The 22,279-nt window shown below is 38.5% G+C and overlaps 1 protein-coding gene across 4 annotated transcripts in view; it reads right to left on the bottom strand.

Annotated features, from left to right (window-relative positions):
- Positions 1–22,279, bottom strand: part of adamts7 (ADAM metallopeptidase with thrombospondin type 1 motif 7) — a 70,142-nt gene that overhangs the window by 16,592 nt on the left and 31,271 nt on the right. For all 4 annotated transcript variants that reach the window (XM_088372273.1, XM_088372275.1, XM_088372276.1 and 1 more), the window contains exons 10-22: positions 18,483–18,575; positions 17,759–17,904; positions 13,957–14,126; positions 13,741–13,874; positions 12,201–12,321; positions 11,329–11,573; positions 8,854–8,995; positions 8,223–8,349; positions 7,021–7,234; positions 3,416–5,047; positions 2,964–3,116; positions 1,570–1,743; positions 1,037–1,183 (exon numbers count right to left, since the gene is read on the bottom strand). In XM_088372273.1, the coding sequence (XP_088228399.1) occupies positions 1,037–1,183; positions 1,570–1,743; positions 2,964–3,116; positions 3,416–5,047; positions 7,021–7,234; positions 8,223–8,349; positions 8,854–8,995; positions 11,329–11,573; positions 12,201–12,321; positions 13,741–13,874; positions 13,957–14,126; positions 17,759–17,904; positions 18,483–18,575 (3,498 nt within the window). The remainder of the gene's footprint in view (positions 1–1,036; positions 1,184–1,569; positions 1,744–2,963; positions 3,117–3,415; positions 5,048–7,020; positions 7,235–8,222; positions 8,350–8,853; positions 8,996–11,328; positions 11,574–12,200; positions 12,322–13,740; positions 13,875–13,956; positions 14,127–17,758; positions 17,905–18,482; positions 18,576–22,279) is intronic.

Below are 22,279 nucleotides of genomic sequence, written 5' to 3'. Positions count from 1 at the left end.
GTTTTGAGAGTATTTTGTCACTGCAAGGCTATATAATAATTCTGCAGGGATGTATTCATGTTGAGCAAAATACGTTTTTTTTGTTTTCTTCTTTTTCATGGAGCTATGAGCCCTGGCATAAGCAGTCATGTGGGAAGGTGACAGAAGGAGCCATGATTGGCAAAGAAGTCATGATCACTGGTTTGTGTGTCTCGTCACAAAAATCATACGTGGCTGAATGAAGCAATTTGACAAGTGCACTTGTGCCGTGAAGGCAGAGTTTCCCCAGTCAGGGGGACATGAGCATATTTCAAGGGTTACGTGCTGTGAAAACATTTCATTTTTATGATGATTTTTTTTAAACCCTTCAACAAAATGGTGTGTGTGCTGCAACTTGTTTCAAAGGTGTGGATACTGTAAATGTTCTTGTCTGCTGTCAAAATGTTATAAATAAGTAATTTTACTTTAAAATAAAAAAAATAAAAAAAATAAATAAAAATACTGTCTCGCTCCATCTCATTAAAGTTGCAATGCCTAAAGGGAGTTTATTCAAATGAGCTCCAGTTTTGTGTTGTAAATGTTCTAAGCAATGTATAAGTTACAAAGGCAAGTTCATTAGGGATTTATTTAGATTTATTTATTTATTTATTTTTTAATGTTTAATATGATTTGAAAAGAAGGAAATGCCTGATAATTAAATGTTAAAATTAAGGACAAATTATATTTTGTGTGTTACGTTCAACTTCTGCAGATATTTGTGAGGGGGTACTCATGGTATGGGCTGTACTTATAAAACAAATGCTTTATCTACATGACAAAAGGAGTCAGGAGTGCACAAGACCAAAAAAGGTTGCGAACCACTGGCTAGGGGATCAAATTTTCACCAATGGTTAATTTACACAAGCGTTTACTCTTTGTATGTCTTAGTCATGTCTGACCAAGATTAAGATCATATATCCATAATAATTTTCCAAAATTAAAACATACCATTGAAGGAGTGGTAAAATATAATTCACATGTAATTTCTACATACTGTGTATGTTTCAATAGAGCGTACCTGTCCCCAAGAACCAGTTAGCCACTGAGCACAAGGCTGAGTATTGCATGGCTGGATGCTGCTGGGCTTAAATTCAGGGTCACAGAGGTCCTCCTCTGGGCAGGTGACAAGTCGTTGCTGTCCTCCACCTCCACAAACCTCTGAACACTGAGCTCAATACACACGCACGCACACACGCGCGCACACACACACACAAACACACACACACACACACAACAGCAATGTTGTGTAGAGGGTGAAAGGTGAGACAGGCGCAACCTCGTAATGATGTATAGTGAAAAGAATATATTGCCTTCAGGAAATAGAAAGCAAGCCAAGTCCTCAGAGTGAATCATCTTTGAAATAAAATGGTGAAATAAACGAAAAAAGCTTGTACTCAGCTCGGTAGCATGCAGTAAATAGGGATCACAAAATGTCAATCTGGTTTAAAAGTGATACGAAGCATATTGTCAGAAACATTCTATTTCTCTCCTTGAGGCAGTCAAAGTCGGTTTTGCAGGAGGAGCAAATATCACAGTTAAAGTGCTAGGCACCTGTCCCCAGGAAGAAGTGTACCACTCCAGGCATGGTCGAATGTTGCAGGGCATATTGCTATGTGGCCTGGAGAACATTGCCCGACAGTGGAAAGGTCGTAGAGGTCTCTGATCTCGCATGTCGAAACACTGGACCTCTCTGGATTTTATTCCACCGCCACAATTCCTGGAACACTGCAAAAATATATCCAGTCATATGATTTCTTCTAAAAGTATCTGATTTTTAGTGGGCTTATTCAGCAGTTTTGGCTGCCTGTTTACAAATATTGTACCAAGTCAAGGCACCTCAAGTATTTATTGATTCCAACAAATAAATAAAATGAATGAATGAATGAATAAATAAATAAATAAATAAATAAATAAATAAATAAATAAATAAATAAATAAATAAATAACAAGGAATAGGTATACCGTGCAAGTTTCAGGAATGTAACATTGAAGACTTCCACTCTGATTGCGCTGAGGGGGACATGATTTTAACTGGGATTCACTATTTAAAAACATTGGTGGCTGAGTTGATGGATTAACACTGTTAGATATTTTATTAAACATGCATGTATTCAAAAGCCTTCAAGGCAGAGATTACCAGGGGCCTCATTAGGCCTATTCCCGGTCTTCGACTGGCCCTCACCATATTTATGGAATGTAAAAACACTAAAAACGAAAAAAAACTATGCAATGCTATAATTTTGAAACCAGTGCTTTTATTTTGATGTGGATGTGAGTAGGCGGTACCATCATGCAAGAGCAACTAATTGTGTCTTTACTGTTACTAACTAAGCAACATTGTGGCTATATTTAAGGGACAATTCTGAACTGTCGATTTTCTTTGGTGACAATGCAACATCCCTATACAGTCAAAACGAGCCAGGGGGATTTATCCTGATAATCAATTAGGAGTCCCAACTCGGAATGACTTATACGAGTTGATGCTCATGTCAGCACACTTGTAAAAGTATAAGCTCAATGTATTTGCATGACTAATTTTCTTTATTTCCACAATTCTTATGCAAATAGCATAAAAACACAAGTACGTTCAGAAGATTATTAAAGCAATACAATCTTATGCTTAGAAATACATTGAATTATTAATGGAACTATCTGAGGTTGAAATGTTAACATGCCTTCTACAACTAGTTTTTCACACAGCCACTCTGAAAAAGTAATTGCCCACTCCTGCTTAAACTAATGACAGAGAAAGCCCAGTCTGGACCCAAGGGTTAAAAAGAATAATCAATCACAATTTCTTGCCTCAAAGCCATCAACTGGCCTAAAAGTGCTGAATGTAAACAAACAAATCAACAGCATTTGCAATTCCAGGATTGAAAATTCAAGGTCCCAAAAGAGAACAGCCCAAAAAAATGAAAAGAACAAACAAACAAGACCCAGCTCACCTTCGTCCATTCCCCAACTCTCCACATGGAGCAGGGGCGCAAGTAACAACGCTGGGCAGGTGTTGGCCTCTTGGCTGAGTCACAATCAGACTCAGAGCCAGTACTGCAGGTCAAAGTCCTCCAGATGGCACCCAGACCACAGCTCGTGGAGCACTGTCCAGAATGTCACAGTCACAAATCCCAACAAACAAAAAGCTGTTCACCGAATGAGCATGTGACCACATGCGCAACCTCAGTTCATTTCTAGTATAATGCTTCGTCTTATCCGTGTGTAAAATAGTTGAAAAATATACAGCAGATCAAGGCAAATTCAGTCAATGAATCATGTTAAATGATTTCTTTCACTTAAAAGTCTGCAGGCAACCAATTCAAACAAGAAAAAGAAATGAGACAGCTGCTTTTGTTCCTCTGCTATAATGCAACAAGAGTGGAATTGATTCACAAAGACTTACGGAACTCCAGTTGCCGGTGACCCAAAAAGCTGCAACTTGTGTGGCGGCTGGTGTATGTTCGGATATTGTGTGAGGAAGTGTCCAAAGATACGACTGTTGGGTTGGTGAGATATTCCTCATTGTTTTTTGTGTGGTGATAAGTTGAGTGGCTGCAGTGGTCAACATTGGGGCAACGCGTGAAGAGTCAGGATCATTCGTAATACCAGATATTACAATCGGGGGAGTTGAAATTTGATTGTAGTCGTAGTCATCAAATGGAAGTTCTAATGTGTACAAAGAGGAATCTGCTTCAGGCCTTCCAGGAGAGGCTTCTGTTAGAGTTTGTTCCGTTGTTGCTGGCTGAAAATCATCTGGGGGAGGCTGAGTGTATCCTTCCTGGTTCGTAGGCGGCTGGAATTGTGTTCCAGCAGACAACATGGTGTCATCAGGGGCCTTTTGATTACCTGACATGTACAGATCTGGGAAAGAGAGAGGAGTGGAACTGTCAGAGGAAGGCAGTGAGGTCACACTGAGGCCACTGCCAGACATGCTGGAATCATCATTAATGGTAACCAAGTCTGGACTGAGATGGGTTGGATGCACATTTTCCAATCTAAGATCAGGTGAAAATGTTTTGGATTCACTGGTAGCTTGTGTAAGATCTAATTCGGAATCTCCTAAATTTCCTGGCACTGAGGATTTTAAAACCTTAAGGGTAGTAAACTGTGGCATGGTGTAAGTTTGGTGCAATTTTAAATCGTCCTCTCTTCGGGTGTTCGCTGTCAATGTGACAGTGTGACTGTTCTCAGTGTGTATTCGAGGAACCGTAGCAGCGTGTGATGGAGTGAATTCCCCAGAGTGATTCTCCTCCTCTGTGGAATTGTGGTTATTTTTAACATCTTCTCTATCTTGCCCCATATTTTTACTCTGTGTGGGCTCCCTGGTAGTGTCATCCAGAGGGGGGCTTGTGTTATTGTTTTCAGACCACAGAAGAGCTTCTTTTCCATCTTTTCGGAGTGAATGTCCCAGTGGTGACCGAGTGGTGGACACAGGCAGAAGATAATCCTCAGCAAGGTAATCGTCAAAACCCCCAGAGTGCTTTTGAGCGGCTCCTCCATCCTCAGGGTTTCCGTTGTCCTTCAGGTTGTTTTTAGTATTGCTATGTGTTTCTGCAGGTTTTGAAGAATGACTTGTGCCCTTTACACGACCAGTTGGTTCTTCCTCATATAAAAAATCTATTTCGCCACTCTCGTTTGATAAGTCTTCATGGAAATTGATGAAGTTGTAGTCATAGTAAAAGTCATCCACTTTAGGAGCATTGTCTTCACTTTCGATCTTATTGTGATAATGAAAGTCCTCAAAAATGTTATTCAAGCCATTTGGATTATCATTTTTTAATTGGACTTTGGTGGGACTGTACTTCGGAGGCAGTTTGGCCACAGGTATGAAGTTAATTTCATTGAACACGTCTTCACTTGTCCATCCACTTCCAGATGAGTCTATGTCACCAAAATTATCCACGATTTGTGGACAGTCCTGAATCGAACAGGTACTAAGAGAGATGGGCTTCTGTTGCAGGTCGCAGTCAACACCAGTGTTTCTGGAGCAGGTAACGTTACGCCGACGTAGTCCTCTTCCACACGTTAGTGAACACTGCATGGACAAGGCGATGACAGAATCCATTAGTTCAATCTCTCACTGTGGCAGCCACTTTGACAAAGTGAAAGCATGCAACGCCTACTTGCAATTCTATGACAGGCAACATTTACTTGTCCTATATTTACAAAGCTGATCTCTTCTCAAACACCCACTGTAATGTATTTTTTTGCTATTTGTTGAAATTAAAATGTCATAAAAACACTTTTGGGACATAATATGTATGAATGTCCATGCTCAGGATTATATATATGCCTATTGAAATCCCTGCGATTGGCTGGTGACCAGTTCAGGGTGTACCTGCCTCCTGCCAAAAGACTGCTGGGATAGGCTCCAGCACGCCCACAACCCTCGTGAGGATAAGCGGTTCAGATGATGAATGAATGAAATCCGAGCTATAAAAATACTTCATTTTCTTTGACAAAAAACGAAATCTCACGTTAAATCTAAAATGTGAAAGTTACGATTGACACTGAAAAAAAAAATGGCTGGTCAAGACCTTCATGTGAGTCCAAATGATCATAAAATTAAAAATTGTGCAAGATGGAATGATTTTAGAAAAGTGCCAGATGGAATTATTTGGGGCAAGTAGAAACATTCTTTTCCTAAACTGGGGGAAATTTTGAACAGCTCCAAACACTATCTCCTTTTGGCACAAAAATCTTCAAGCATCTGCTCGAAAGCTGACGACTTAAAAGTTGCAGCATGGTGAGCACAATAAAACACAAGTGTTTTGCTTGAGACAATGCTGTCAGGTCAAGGACCAATATAGTGAGTGTGAAACAAAGTCATTTTGAATATCTCCATCCATCCATTTTCCTTAGCACTTGTTCTCAAGTGAGTTGGGGCATTTTTCAGCTGACTTTTTTGGTGAGGACTCAGGACTGTTTCAAGGCTCCCAATAAAAATGGTTACATGCAATAATTATTATTATTATTCAAGTCCTGCCCTTTTCTTGATATACTGTATATCAGTAAAAAAACGTGCTGAATCCACTGTGAAATATTATCAACTGTAAAAATAAAGTCCAAGGCCAAGTTCACCTTTCCAACGCTGTGAGTTGGATTTATGCGAACTGAGATGATGTGTTGGAAAAAGTTCAAGACCTAATGTCCCAAAAGATGTTCGTATTTCATACAATAAAATATGATCTTCTCCTTTAATGTGAGCCAGACGATTAACCAGCTGCCGTGTTTGCTTCATTAGATGCAGGCGAGGTTGTGTCAGGTCAATTCGGGGTAGCATCACCAATGACAACAAATGTGCTCACCATGCCCAAAGCATCGGACAATCCCTACCACCTTATAGGTAGGGATTTATCACTATATGATTCGAGAGAGAGAATTCAATTTGTCATGTGCAGGATTAAAAAAAAGGACAAATAATTGAAAAAAATATGTGTGTTAATGTAAATAAACTACAATTTTCAAACAACTGACAGGTGTACAGCAATAAATAAATAGATAAATTTAACACGAAGCCTGAAACTTCATGTATTAATAGACAAAGACTGTAATTATAGTTACTTTTATTTGCAGTAGTTTCATAAATGTAAGCTATAGTTTCAGTTCGTTTTTTTAAAATTTAGTTTTAGTTAGTTTGTTAGTTTCCATTAACGATAACTGTGCCTTTGTCAGAATTTTTCCTCAAGGTAATGGGGTCATCAAGGGACCTGTTTTAAAGATGTGGATGGCATTACGGTTGCCGTGACAATGGAACTGTGGAGGATCGCAAAAGAATCTTTTCTGGCACACCATGTGTTTGGGGAGAAAATAGGAACTGGAAATGGTAAATAGTAAAATTATTATCCTATAGGCTTTCAACACAATAGGAAAGACTTAAACCCGAAACTAAACAACAACAAAAAACAAGCATGAAATCCCGCACGTAAAAACGATGTTGAATTATAACGCTGACAATATTTCTCCTGCAATGTTTATATTAACAGTTGTATTCCAGGCTACACTCACCTTTGACCAACTGCCAGTGGTCCAATCGGCCGGGCATGGGATCTCTGTGTTACAGGACAAAATGGACTCGGGTTTTGGGATGTGTTCACACTCACTGGGCGGGAGGGCTTTCTGATCTTCCACGCTGACGGCTTGTATGCACAACACTGTTCTTTTAGTCACACCAGAGCTTCCACAGCTTGCAGAGCATTTCTGCCACTCACCCACCCACCATCTGCACTCAGGGACACAGATTTAGTTGAATTGTGACATAATTGTGATGGTCACTGTCAAATTTCACAGTAGACCCCAGAGACAATAACTCAAGCATTTGACCTTTTAGAGCAAACAACTGCATGCGTGCGTACACGCGTGGCTTAATGCATCAATGCAAACACACACACGCTTCTAACCTACTTTGCGGCACGATCGGCGGTTAAACATTAGATTCAGATAATGAATGGAATTATTATTGATTAGTCCAAGTCTCATAATTTATAAGTCAGCTTCTGATTCTGATATATTTTATATTTGAGGGGGCAAGCAAGACATTAAGAAGTGGAGCAAAGGACAGAGGCCTGAGATGATATTAACAATATAGGAAATATATCATATATTTTCGGGGGATTTAGTTTGAGGGGGCACAACATCTATTTGAGACTGGCTCTGACTATTACTCATTGGCCCATGTGTTTGTTAAGTAGCAGTGTCAGTAGTAGCACGTTGGCCAAGCAAGAACCTGCCGTTAATTTTTTTTCGAGATGTACTTTTAAGCAAGAAATAAACTATTGAGTCAAGTGTCAGGTGAATGTGTATACTTGACCCAGTCTTGCGATTTTTCATAGATTTAAAGTTAAAGTGTCCATAAGAGTGAAACATTTTTCAAAGCGATTCTACTACTCTTCAATGCTGTTTCCTCTTCAAAGTCACTTTTTCTTACACTTGAAATGTTTTATGACGCATCAAAAATGATCTTTCTTGTCTGTTGCCATTGGAAGTGAAATAGGAATTTAAAAGAGAACTGACAATACTGAGTGCAGAGTACGGTGATTTTCTGACTAAAAAAACAATGGACTTCTACCAACTCTTTATGGTACTGTGTACTTGATTATATAACCTTGAGTTAAATTATAAGAGTCAATGATGCTGACCTTGAACAAAATGTCATTAAAGGCAAATTGCATATATGGCTCTTGTTGCAAGTAATGTCTCCTCAAACTCACATAGCTGGACAAGGCTCCTTGTTACAGGTGGTTTGGTTGTCATCAGGTCGGGTTAAAGGGTCACATGATGACTCATCCACTATTCCGTTGGTTCTTTCCACACAGTGAAAAATTTGCCTCTGAACACCTGCAATGATCATGAAATGAGACGTTTTGCGCCATCTATTTTCAATGCACCAGAAGAACCTGGTGAGCTATTGAAAGTCGTCAAAGATGAATCTCATTTACATTGTTTTGTACACATTTACCTTGTTTTTGTGTGACTCTGTAAAACAATGTACATGTGACAAAAAAAGAAAACTTTGAGTCACTGAAAACGAGAGCTAGCCTGCGAAGTAATGCAGAAGAGACTGAAAATATGCAAGTCTGCTGAGATACACACACTTCTCAATCGATCCAGACCATTGTTATGTACCATGTACACTTTCCAGCAAAATGACAAAAGATGGCCTGAAAAGCCTTGATGGTTGCTACGCCCAGACATCACCCTCTTTATCCTTGAGGTATTTTATTGAAAGCATGAACAGTAATGTTTGTAGAATACCAAAGGACAGTTTTGAGTTGGAAAAACATGCATAAAAGGTTTTTTCTTTAATTTGCAACTCAACAAACAAGTGGCATGTTCCCCTACCTTCTCCACAGGTGGCACTACATTCACTCCATGATCCACACTTCCAGAAGAAAATTGAGGCTGAGCCGTTATTATCCTCAGAAACATTTTGACTGATTGTGTATTCATAGCGCACTCCTGGATTGGTCTCTTGAAAGAGGAGCTACAAAAAAGCCCAACAAACACTTTGCGTGAGGCAAAATCAACTTCAACTATTTCTTTTTGGAACAGAAACATTTTCAACTCTGTACAAAGATGCAGATGCTTACGTTCAAATAAAACAGTCAATGTATATTGATTTGAGTTCTCTTCATACTGATGAAACTTAAACGACCCAAAAATTCAGTTTCTTTGTCCCATCGACAAGTACCCTCAGTCGTGTGCAAATGTGTAATGATGGCCGACACGTACACGCAGTAGCAGATGGACTTTTACGCATTGAAAACCAATGAACAACGGGGGGGGGGGCTTTGACGGAAAACGAACGCCCAACTGCCTCTTTTGATGCAACACGCACATCCCTAGTTGCGTTCAACAATGTGAAGCGTATAGTCAGTTTTCAGCTTCAGTTAAAATGTAATATTTCGCTTCACTGTGTCAAAAAGATATTTGCGAAATAATTGGTAATTGGGTTAATGTGATTTAGTTTTTTGTCTGAACCTCAATGAATATGAATGTTGGCACCCAAGTTTTTATTTCTGAGGTTATGTGAGCAATGCTTGTATTTCATACAATTAATGTAGGGCATATACATCAATTTTTCTTGATAAACTTTTCTTTTCTTGGATTCATCCATGGCTTACCTACCGGCAGCTTAACAGCTCACACATCTGTCTGATCCATATTTTGAGAGGCAAAATAATAATAATATTAATGTTTTGTTAAAATGTGACAAAATGTTAAGTAGAAAATGGGACTTCTTCCGCCTTTCTTTCAATGTTGCCTTTCTTCTTGCAGTGCTTCCATAAAGGCAGTGGCGTGCACGACCAAGAATTGTCCCGTGGATAGATTGTGCGACTTGAGCTGTTGATTTCTGCAGCTCTTCAGTGACATTGGGCGTCTTAGGTGCTTCTATAACCAATGATTTCCTCTCCCGCTCTCAGTTTAAGTGGGTGGTCATGTCTTGGCAGTTTTGCAGTTTTGCCATAAAAATGCTGGGTCTTGAGATGATCCAAATTTTGTTTTTGCCTATTTTTTTTTTTAAATAACGTAACCATGCTTTATGCATGTCCACAACTTTACTCCTGGCTTGTCAGTTGAGTTCCTTGGACTTCATGATTCTGTTGTTCTCTAACAAAGGTCTTTACACTGATTTACTAATTAGGTGAGTTCTGAGTGCAGTGGATCGTATTTTGAGGTATCAGAGTGCAAGGAGCAAAATAGAAATGAACATGATACTTCTCAGATTTACATTATATTCACTAAAATTGTGAAAAGCCTTATTTTAATTCTGCTTTAGTCTTTGTCTTGGTCTCTCAGATAATATCAAGTAAATCTATTGATACACGCAGACCTGTCGTGGCTATCAAGAATCCTCATTACAAATGTAAAGACATATATTTTTGTCATTAAATGTATTCATAAAGTAACAGCAGTACACCTTTATGTCATAAAATGTTATGGAACGAAAAACAAGTTCTTCTATGGAGAATAGCAATATGTTTGGGGTCATTGCTCTAAATTTGAGATCCCCACTCCTCTTTGTAGTTGTCAAAAAGTATGTCACCAAAAAAATACAGCCACTATTATGGCTAGAAAAATTTACCTTTCAGTGTCAGCAGCCGACAGAATTGCTGTTTGTCACCCTTTGATTATTATTATTATCATTATTGCCAACATGAGCGCGCCAATTTAGGCTTGAATGTACGTATGTGGCTCACATTCAAGTCTTTCCACGTGTCCGCCATTCCCTCTAATTTGCTTATTTCCAGTTAATCTACATTTTCATTGATGATTTTTTGGAAAATATCAAATGCGTGTCCTTGATAGTGCTAAAAGCCTATTTGGAACCATTTTGATAAGAGCAGCAACCTCGTTGTTCAAGTAGCGAGGTAGACTACACTAATGCATCTTTTGAAATGGATTTGCTGGTGGTCAAGAGATAAAGGTGGTTGTTTGAGGGCAAGGCTTGAGGTCTGCTTTTCAGATCAGAAGAGGATGCCTTATAATCAGATGCCTTTTCATCTACCATAAAAAAAAACTTTCCTTAGAAGTCATCTTATGTAGAAAGTGAGCAAAAAACGAGCATAGGCAGCACAGAGAAATGTTTGAGAAACATGACTACAGCAAAGTTATGTTACATTCTTAAAGCTTTTCAAAGATTAGAAAACTGTCTCCTATAGTGATCTCAGGACAATCTAAAACAAACTGAAGAAGTGTAATATGTTGATATTTGTGATATCTTAAATAGACTGGCCCCAAACTCACCCATGCAACCACAACTGTATCGACAAGTATCATTTAAAATAAGACATTGAATATCATGATCAATTGCACCTGAATCCATAGTGGTTCCAAGGTGGGTCCAGGCGAGGTCAGGTTCTCTAGATGTCCTGTGCGTTCATATGTAAACACAGCCCCGGCTGCCTTGTACTCGCCATTCCACTGTATAGTCCAGCCGCCATTCAGATAATACTTGTTGGGGCCGTCCCCTCTGAGCGCTAAGAAATTCCCAGCTTCAGCCATCTCCTCAATCCTGATGTCCCACGATCCCTCTGGGATGAGTCCAATGTCCACATAACCTTGATGACAAAGCATTTCATTTAAATGACAAGGCTTGTGAAATGACAGCTCATGCATACATTATGAAACAGGACATGTGCAATAATAGCAAATCTATTTAACTATTTCATAAGCGTAAGGAATACAAATCGGGAAAGAGTTGTGGATTATTTCTATGTTGTAACAAGGCTTATTAGCATTAAACAATTTCCATGGCCCTTTTCAATGGGGTATACATTCGTGGGTTGGCAAATGTTCACGATACAATGAAATACCTTTTTGACAAAGGAATAATGACAGTGCTGGCCGGCGTGATGGATTGTCATTATAAAAACAATTGTGTACATCCTCATTCTGGTTTGTAAAAAATGGACTGCAAAAGAAAGACTTGTTTCTTCCTTATTACTGATAAGACTTTAATGATTCAATCCATCAAAACACACCAAACGAGAGCCAAGCGTGACAGAGTAATACGTTTTTCAGTATTCTGCCCTTTTGAAACACACTTTAGCGGCAAGAATGCCGAAACAATCGACAATGTGGTCAATTCTGAGTTGAAAAGCACTTATAGTAATGACATTCTTTCCAATTATAATGAACTCAGTCGAGTAATCGGTTGAAATTGCGACAAATTGTGAGAAACATACCAAGTCCTTCGCTCTTCTCAAACGTTTTCCTCACAGTTGCACAGGTGGAGCCATTACCAAGACACACTCCGCATCGATCCTCGACCGCACTTGAGTCAATCACGTAGTCACAGCCAATATTCTGTGATAAGTATGCAAGAGCACTTAACACTAAACGTGGGCTCCACGAATAGCACAACAATGGCAATAAAAAACAATAACCTCAAAACATCACACTGAATAGATGGTTGAATAACGTTTAGGTGCAATGTCAGATGGATGGATGAATGCAAACAGTGTGAATTTATGTTTGGAAGGATAATCACAACATGCATGCAGAACTTTATCTACATAACGGGCTGCACGCAGGGTTGAAAAAAGTTTGAAAGCCTTCCTAAAATTGATTTTTTTAATTAAATGAATTATTTTATTTGACTTAATTCATAATAAACTCGACTTATTTCCAGTTGTTCATACACAGCAGGTTAAGCAATGCTCATGTAATCCTGATCAAGGAGCTTGTTACACGGTCTGACCGTTGTCATGTGTTGTACAGGTAAACAAGGCATTTTCTGTAGCACTTTGAGATTTTTTTTAAAAATGTAAAGTGCACTATAAATATAATTTATTATTATTATTATTATTATTATTATTATTATTATTATTATTATTATTACTATGTGGCACAGGTAACTAAAAGAATTGGTAGAATGGGTAATTATTTAAACCAGACAGCTATAGGGAATGGGTAATGTGAAAGGTATTTTCAGGAGAACTTTTCAATTGAAACTCTTAAGCAGAATGGGTACTAATTTAATCAGATATTTTGGCATGGAATGGTAACATTTTTTCAAGTTTGTAATAACGGGTGTTATCAAGATGAATGTGTTAGCCTTTTTAGCAAGTACTATTAAATGGAATTTTTTTTAATTCTCACTTGGTGAATAATGAAGGTTGGCTAATAGCTGTTTTTTTTGCAATTATAAATTTGAGAAGTTTTTATTTGTAAACGACAATCAAACACATGGTATGTAAGTGAATGTAATTATATTTACTTGGCTTTGATTTAAATCAACAATTTAAATTGGGCCACATGTTGGGTTCAACTGTTTGTCTGTGTGGCCAGAAATTGACTTGCAACCTGGACACCGTGTGTGGGGTACATACCCAAAATCATCTCCGCCCCTAAGAAAGACGAGCACTATAGAAAAATGGATTATCAGATAGTAACATTGTTGCTATGATAGAAAAATTGTGAAAAAATTAGTGTCGGCCAAAAATGTCACAAAATGTCATGAAATCTGGAGTCTAATCCATATCCAAAGAGTATATCAGTAAATGGCATTTCGGCCTAGATTGTCAAGTGGATGTTATCTTGTAAATGATGGCCACAGCATTTTGAATAACATGCAAAATGTCAAATGCATAACACTTGCTTGTAGGGGCGAAGTAGCACATTCAGCATTTCACCAAAAAGAATACAGTACATAGTACTGTATATACCTGTGGTTTAAATTAATTGACAAATATTCTCTTTTAAATGTATTAGATATACTGCTACCTTACAAATGCCGTTGATGCACATGTCTCTGCTTTTGTTGCCTTCGAAGCATGGCGTACCGTCAGTGACGGCATCAAGCATTTTTTCAGAGAAGTCTTCATTGAGCGGACGGCAGTGGAGTTCGCAGGGACTGACTGAAGCAGAACAAAGACATGCAAGTGTGAGACATGGGGTGACTGTGACATTGTCAATTTGAATCATAATCAGATTACTCACCTCTGCTTATAACTGCCACCCACTTGTAGAATTTGCCCTTGTAGAGTGCACTGTTAAAATGACTGCACTGCATATCTCGAAAAGTGGGCACGTTGTGTGGACATGGTGTTGTTTTACAGATGCGATACCGCTGTCTTTCTCCCAGGCAGTACTTGCCTCTGTTCCTGGGACTGAAGGAAAATGTTGTTAGGATCGAAAGACTTAATTGCTTATGGATTTCAGTGCTTCCCTTAACATAGTCGTGATCCTGGTGTGAGGAAAGAGTTCTAAAAAATATTCCAAAAGATCATGAGCCTCAACAAGGGCTTCAAGTTTCAGATTGATCCTGCCGCAGGTAATTCTTTTGCAGCTTCAGAGTCCAAAGGCATGTTCAGCTTTGACAAACACTCAAAAAATACAAGATAATAGAAGACATGGTAATGAGGCTAGGGAACAGCAGGCAATAAATCAAACGTTCTGGGACACATTGACAGTTAACTGCTGCATCAAAATGTGCTTTTCATGACATTTTACTCACAATGGGTCATTTTAACCTTACTGGACATAGTGGTTCCCACATTTCATCCATCACTTTACAGGGATTGAAAATTGTATTTATTATTAATTTATCATTTCTTTTTTCCATTTTTTATATCAGGGCTATTTAATTCCAAATTTTGTTTGGCCAAATTTTTAAATGTATACACGTTAGGCGCAAATGGTTGATAAAAAATTTCAAACCAGTATCGACAGTTTTCATGGTCAATTTTACGTTTCAGACTTGAAACAGACATGTTTTTCCATCACTAACATTGTCGCTAGTCCTGTTATTAGCACCACTAGCCACTCTTCAAAACAACGACATCGGCAATGTGGGTAGGCTACGCGAGTGTTGCATTCAGTATATCAAACACTAGGAATTTTTGAAATCTTGCGAACCGAGATACCCTCTGCATCTCTTGAATGCAACTCAATTCAGGCAGGCTGGACCACAAGCTGGGTCACTCCGAGGTTGGTTCTGGGTTGCATGTGGCCCGCGGGGCACTAATCGAACATGCATGTTACATACAATATTCAGAAAAAAATTGAAGGAATTTGAATAGTCACAAAAAGTACACACATACAAATTGAAAAAAAAATTGGGTCAAATATGCTCTTGTAAATGTTGATTAATAGCAATGAAATATATGGCCTATTTTCATAAAATGCACTTGACTTAAACTGTCTGACTTAAAAAGTGCCACCATCTAATGGTGACAAATAAACGTGTCCATCAGAGACAGGCAGCACCGTAATGACAAGTGTGAATTGAATAACCTCTCCTCACCTCACAGCAGTCAAAATGTCAAGTATGCATTTACACAGTTTTTCTCCAAACTCATTTTTAATGTTGACCATGATCGACTTTATGTCTGAAGCGGTTTGGTCATAGACCCCAAATTTTTTCATCATTTTAAATGGATGTACAAAAACCGTACAAAGCTAAAACGTATAAACCTTAGCGCTAGAGATTTAATTTTTTGCGACTAATTTAAAGGCATTTGATAAGAAGAAGTCGGAACAGCGCTCCATTGTGCGACCACAAAGACAGTAGTCGGTGAGGGCTCTTTGAACTTTATGACTACCGTATTTTCCGGACACACCTAAAAACCTAACATTTTATCAATAGCCGACAGTGCGCCTTATAGTCCGGTGCGCCTTATATATGGACCAAATTCCTAAATTTAAACTGGGCCAAAGCATTGTGTCATGAACTCAATCATAAGTGGCCCGCTGAAGACTATGAATCATGAATCAAAAAGACTATGGATCATTATTTTGTGATTATAAAGTAATTTGTTGCGTCTGAAGTTGAAATAAAAAAGATAAAATGGCGAATGATTTGATTTTGATTAAAAATCTGACATGATGCATTAATGGTGCGCCTTATAGTCCGGTGCGCCTTATATAAGGACAAAGTTTTAAAATGGGCCATTCTTTGCAGGTGCGCCTTATAGTCCGGTGCGATTTATAGTCCGAAAAATCCGGTACTTATGCTAAAAGGATAGGACGTTCCTACATGATCGCTACCCCAATCGGTAATATAATATTTTTTTATAATTATATTGTATTAATTTTCACCCAGAACAATTATGTTATTACCCAAATAAAAACACAACACTAAATTGCACTTCAAGTGCAGAGTAGCTGTATTCAAGCATCTATGGGTGATCACAAGAGAGTGCTGCAGATGCCTGCGGTTTTCAATAAAGGCCACTCTTCCCTGTGGAATGAAAGAATCTTTGGTGTGGGGTTTGATGAGAATTTAACAATTCTGTTTCAATTATCGAAGCTGGCAAATGTTACGGATTGTCTGTATTTTGGTGGTGAAATCACTGAACGCTAATTCCGATTGTCCGTATTTTGGTAGTGAAATCACTGAATACTAATTTGTTACACCCGTAATTTTGATTGTTATGTCGGTGTGGAAGACAATGGAAGGAAGGCAGAATGAGATGTCGAGGAGACAGATGAAGAAGATGTGGAGGTGAAGAACCACCCGCCATCCACAACCACCCATATACAATTTTGTTTAGACGCGCGACAGATGCTTTACACCACAGGTGTCAAACTCAAGGCCCGGGAGCCCAGATACGGCCCGCCACATCATTTTATGTGGCCCGCGAAGATAAAATTGTGCATCAAATTTGTGTGTCATTACTAGAATTGCAAATTGTCTTCACTTTCAATATCTTTTTTTTAAATATTTGACCAGTTTTTACTCATCTAATTTGAAAACGAGTTATTTGTCAGTTTGTGTTGTAACTTTTACTGTATATAATATGAGGTGCTCATACATTTATTTGGGTTGACAGTCATAACGGCCCTCTGAAAGAAGCTATGGCCACAATGCGGCCCGCGAAAAAAATGAGTTTGACACCCCTGCTTTACACCCTCCCCGCCATCGCCTCCTCTTTGAGGATTGATTACGTTTTGGCACGTGACAGCTGTACTTTTAAACACACTCTAAAGATATTTAAACACAAACTATTTGAGCCTAAAAATGTGACAGCCGTAATTCTAAACCACCCACCCCTTGACAAATCACATGTGCGTGACTGCTGCCAGTTGCGCACTCTCTGGTCTTGAATTGTTCTCGGGCAGAAAATTACACAATGGAATATTATTTCCCATCTGAGCAAAATTACTTACTAGGAGGGTGGGGGTTGGGGTGTTATGGAAACAATTGCTTTTTTTTTGTTTTGATGTGAACAATAAATACAGAAAACACACTGAATATAAATACTTTGACACTTGGATCCCTGGTGTGTATTTGTAGAACTTGGTATTAGTACTTCAACCTCACTGGTGTATGTATGCTGGTGTGCGAATGTTTGGTGGCGGCCGGAGGGGCCATGGGCACACACAGACAGCCAGCCGATCTGCTGTCAGCCTACCCCAGGGCAGCTGTGGTTACATAAATAGTTTACCATCAACAGAGTGTGAATGAGTGAGCGAATAAATAATACATCTACTGTGAGTGGTTCGAGTATATAGACTTCTATAGAACGTCCAATTTAAATCCAATGGTTTATTTATTATTTTTATAAATAAACAAATGTCTGGCTTATTAAAAACATTTAGGCAACATATGCTGTCAATAAAGTACTGTATAAGTATTCTGAAAATACTATTTAGGGCAATTTTTTATTATTTTTCCAGTGCACGGCGGTGCACTGGTTAGCATGTCTACCTCACAGTTCAGTGTAACTAATGAAATGCATGATTAGTTTGAGTATATAAACTTGGGTTAAAAACTTATTGCATAAAAAATAAAACTTACACTGGGTCATCACAGTCCCTCTGGGCACTCTCAACTCCTGCCCCACATGATCTTGAACAAGCTGACCACTCACTCCACGTACCCCAGCCTCCGTTGACACGGTCAGGGTAATGTCCAGCTGTGATACACTGCCCACTGAAACACCACTGGCAAGAAAGTAAGAGTGACTAAATCAATACTTGATGTTCTATTGTAAATGTTGTAATAATAATAATATAATATAAATAATAAGACTAATAATCATTTAATTTTATTTGTAAATAAAATGTAGATTATATTTTCCAAGTCAATGAGAAACATTTCATTTCATTTTGGTGAATACTTTTTTACATTAATTTTATTTCCGTATCACATCTAAAAAAAATACAGTTTTCATAGGTGTATGGTAGAGTTAAAAACACATCCCGTATTTGTCAATAAACTATGTCCTGCAAGTCATGTCATACTGTACAGCTAATCATTTTCAGGCTTTTTCTTCAATATTAGTGGGTAGTTTTATAAACATAAATAGTAGTATTATTCAAAGGCATTTTTATTTCATTTCAATTTTTGTTGATTCCCCCTAACCAAAATAACCTTGCTTCGAACCAAAAGATTCCATATTTGTCAAGAAACAGTAGAAAACAGGATGATTATAGTTTTGGATTTTTCTTTCTAGATTTGATTTTGTTTAATTGATACTACAATAACATAAACATCTTAAGTGATGAAACAGAAGACTCACCTTATCTTGGCCACAACTGGTTCCATCTACAGCCCCATCCAGCTTGGAGTGGCACGTTGCTCCCACCGTACACCACAGTGTGTCACATACATTCTTAAAAAGACAAAAACATTTGTTTGACTTTTCAAACATCCAGCTGTGGGTTACACCAAGTCTCACACACAGGCAAGGAAGATTTATGGTAACTGTCAAAGCAACGGGGCCACACACATTCAGTGCAAGTTTTGTGCCTCGAGAAGCAGGATAGATTTGTTCTTATTTTGAGAGTTCAGTCCTTTTCTTGACTGTGAGTGAGAGAACGAAGTGCACTCAAGTCATTGGTACAAAGTTGAGGGCCTAACACACAAATCCAACTGTGGATATTTCCCAATAATCGGTAGAGAAAGAAAAGAGGAAATGTGTGCAACACAGTTACGTATAATTGGTTTTGACAAGTGATAACAAAAAAGGTCAAATGTGCTTTTTATCGGAGAGTTTGCTTACTGAGAGCTCCATTCATCTTGCCTTGACATTTCTGCTGAATGGGTGGGGGTGAATACAACTTGTGGCCTATACAATGTAAATGGATTTCATTAATGTAAAATAATCAATGGTTAACACAATTATTTTTTTTTATTATTATTAATCCAATGAATTTACAATTAATTAATACATTTGTAATTTCTATCCAAAAATGATTGAGATAACCTGAAATCTAATTTCACAGAATAAAGAACAGGGACTGAACACCAAAAACTAACACAATTTTGATAAGAAAAATAATTGGAAATTAGCAGGGGTGCACCTAAGTGGTGCACAGGTGCTTGGGCACGCTAAAAATACTAACATGCATACGAGATTTAAGTTTGCCACAGTGCATTTGCATATCAAGCAATTTAGTCCAAATACACAGTGTGCAGTTTTATTAGTGCATATTTTGACTGTATGGATATTTTCATGCATATTTTCCAACTCCATGCTGTATAAGCATGAATACAAGCATATCAAGTGATGTGTTTTTGTGTTATGAGCAGATCAACACCCGATCACAGTGTGGATAATTATTAGGCAGATTGTTTTCCTCTGGAAAATGGGGCAGAAAAGATATTGTGAAAACTCTTTTAGAGGGACGCAGCACTCTTGAAATTGCTAAACTATTGAGGCGTGATTACAGAACCATAAACATTTAATTGAAAATAGTCAACAAGAAACGGGTTAAGGGAAAATTAAATTAACTGCAAAAGATTTGAGAAGACCCAAACATGCAGCTACCAGGAACCCATTAACCTCCAGTGCTACCATATTTTGGATCTTCAATCTATCTGAAGTACCCAGAAGTACCAGGTGTTTAATGCTCAGAGACATGGCCAAGGTACGGAAGGCTGACACCTGATCATCACTGAACAAGACACACATGTTGAGACGTCAAGACTGGGCCAAGAAATATCAGAAGACAGATTTTACAAAGAGCTTATCGACTGATGAGTGACTCTTGACAGGCCAGCTGGATCCGTGGCTGGATCAGTAACAGCCTCAGAGCTCCACTTCAAATCAGACGCCAGCAAGGTGAAGGCGGGTTACTGGTATGGGCTGGTAATACTTAAGATGAGCTGCTTGGACTTTTTTTTTAGTTCAAGGTGGACTTAAAATTAACTCTAATTCATAATAACTGACTGCTACTTTTTCGAAGACATTTTTTTCAAACAGTGGTACAATAAAAAGTTTGTGTCTTTCAGGAGGACCATGATTTTTATGCAGCACAATATTCCATCGCACTTGGTAGCTCGCCGGTAAAGGCCTTAAACATGTGGCCCCCTTCTTCACTTGACCTGAATTCTATCGAGAACTTGTGGGCCCATGCTAAATGGGAAATAAACGCTAAAGGAAAACAGTACAATTATATGAACGATTTCTGGGAGGCTGCGGTAGTTGCTGCACAAAAAGTTAACTGTCAACAGATCAAGAAGCTGACAGACTCCATGGATGGAAGTTGGATAACTTATTAAAAAGGGTGGCTATATTAGTCACTGGTTTTGTTGTTAATTGATCAATTTTGAGTTGTTTATTATTTTCACTTGAACAAATGAAAATAAACAAGTGAGATGGGAAATTTTCCATTTTTACTTTAGTTGCATAATTATTGTGCACACTAATAGTGCACACTAATAATTGTGCACACTTTTGTCACTCTTTTGTCAGGGGTGCAGTTGGTGGGCAATCTGTCTTTCTAATCTCCATGCAATTTTACAGCCATTTAAAGTTAGTCAGTTTCATTTAATGTCTACAACATCAAAATTGGTCTCTTGTCTCTACACGAGAAAAGATAAAAAGAACAGCACCAACAACAAACATATGCAAAGCAGCTAACAGATTAACAGCCAGGTCTAACAAGATAGTATGATTCAAATCACGGATGGCATTGGGAATTAAAGAGTTTTTAAATATATTACATTTTGCCTTTGGTTCTTTGCAACGTCTACCCAAAGGGAGGTGTTGAAACGCCTACAAAGTGGGTCATTGGCCATCTTAAAGGCTTTCCCCCCCAAGCACTTCCTTGTAAAGGCGAGGCAAGGCAAGTTTATTTGTATCGCACTTTTCAGCAATAAGGCAATCCAAAGTGCTTCACACAAGACATGAAAGGCATCAAAGAAAAAGAAAACATTAAAAGCATCAAAGCGCAGTTAAAAACATTAAAAACATCCATCCATCCATCTTCTGAACCGCTTAGTCCCCACGGGGGTCACGGGCGTGCTGGAGCCTATCCCAGCCATCAACGGGCAGTAGGCGGGGGACACCCTGAACCGGTTGCCAGCCAATCGCAGGGCACACAGAGACAAACAACCATCCGCACTCGCACTCACACCTAGGGACAATTTGGAGTGCTCAATCGGCCTACCAAGCATGTTTTTGGGATGTGGGAGGAAACCGGAGTGCCCGGAGAAAACCCACACAGGCCCGGGGAGAACATGCAAACATTAAAAACAGTTGATTAAAATTAAAAAATCAGTAAAACTCAAAATAAAACAAGAACGGAGTTTGTAAACACGACTAAATTGTTTCTGTGCAAGGTGAGGTTCACTATTGTCTATAACTTACTTCCTCCTTCAATGTTTAAATTACCATACCATATCGAGGTTAACATTCCCTCGAGGTTCTTATAAGCAGTTTCCATAATGTCCTATTTCACGCTGAAGTAGTTGAGTTTGCAAAATAGATAAAGGTTACAAGATTTAAATATGTGCTCTGTGTTATCGCGAGAGGTAAAGTTGCTATCTATGTAAATACTTACTTCTTACAGTACTTAGTACTGTAAGATATGAAAAACAGTTTACTACCGCTAGTGTGTCCCCTAATTGCAGGGGCTGCTTCTTATAATAAATAACTTTTCATGACATTAATCTCTAAGAAGCTTAAATCATAGCCGTTTTGGAGGCATTAATCTCTAAGAAGCTTAAATCATAGAAGTTCTGGAGAAAGATACATGTGCTTTCTATGCTTCCCCTGCCACAGAGTTAAACATTTTTAATAAGGCAACCAAGGCCATATTGTCAGAGTACATAGAACAAACTTTTCCTGTGCCGCAATACATTATTAGTTCTATCAAGACAATAGTAATGGTGTCTCTTGTGGAGCACTTCAGTACAATGATATCGGACGGAGACTTATTGACAAGGACCTGTTGACGTCAGACTTCCATTTACTCCGATATCAGTTTCTGCAGGAGATCTGAAAGCTGTTGGAAGCCAATCAAGGTGGCATACTATGTACTTTCCATACTTTTGTAGCTTTTCTATTTCACTTTTTTGGGGTCAGATTTG

Source organism: Syngnathus floridae, chromosome 3 (assembly GCF_059516105.1).
Source record: "Syngnathus floridae isolate MCC-2025c chromosome 3, RoL_Sflo_1.0, whole genome shotgun sequence".
In the NCBI taxonomy this organism is placed as follows: Eukaryota; Metazoa; Chordata; class Actinopteri; order Syngnathiformes; family Syngnathidae; genus Syngnathus; species Syngnathus floridae.
The sequence above is the reverse complement of the archived record's forward strand: the minus strand, read 5'-3'. Positions and strand labels throughout refer to the sequence as shown.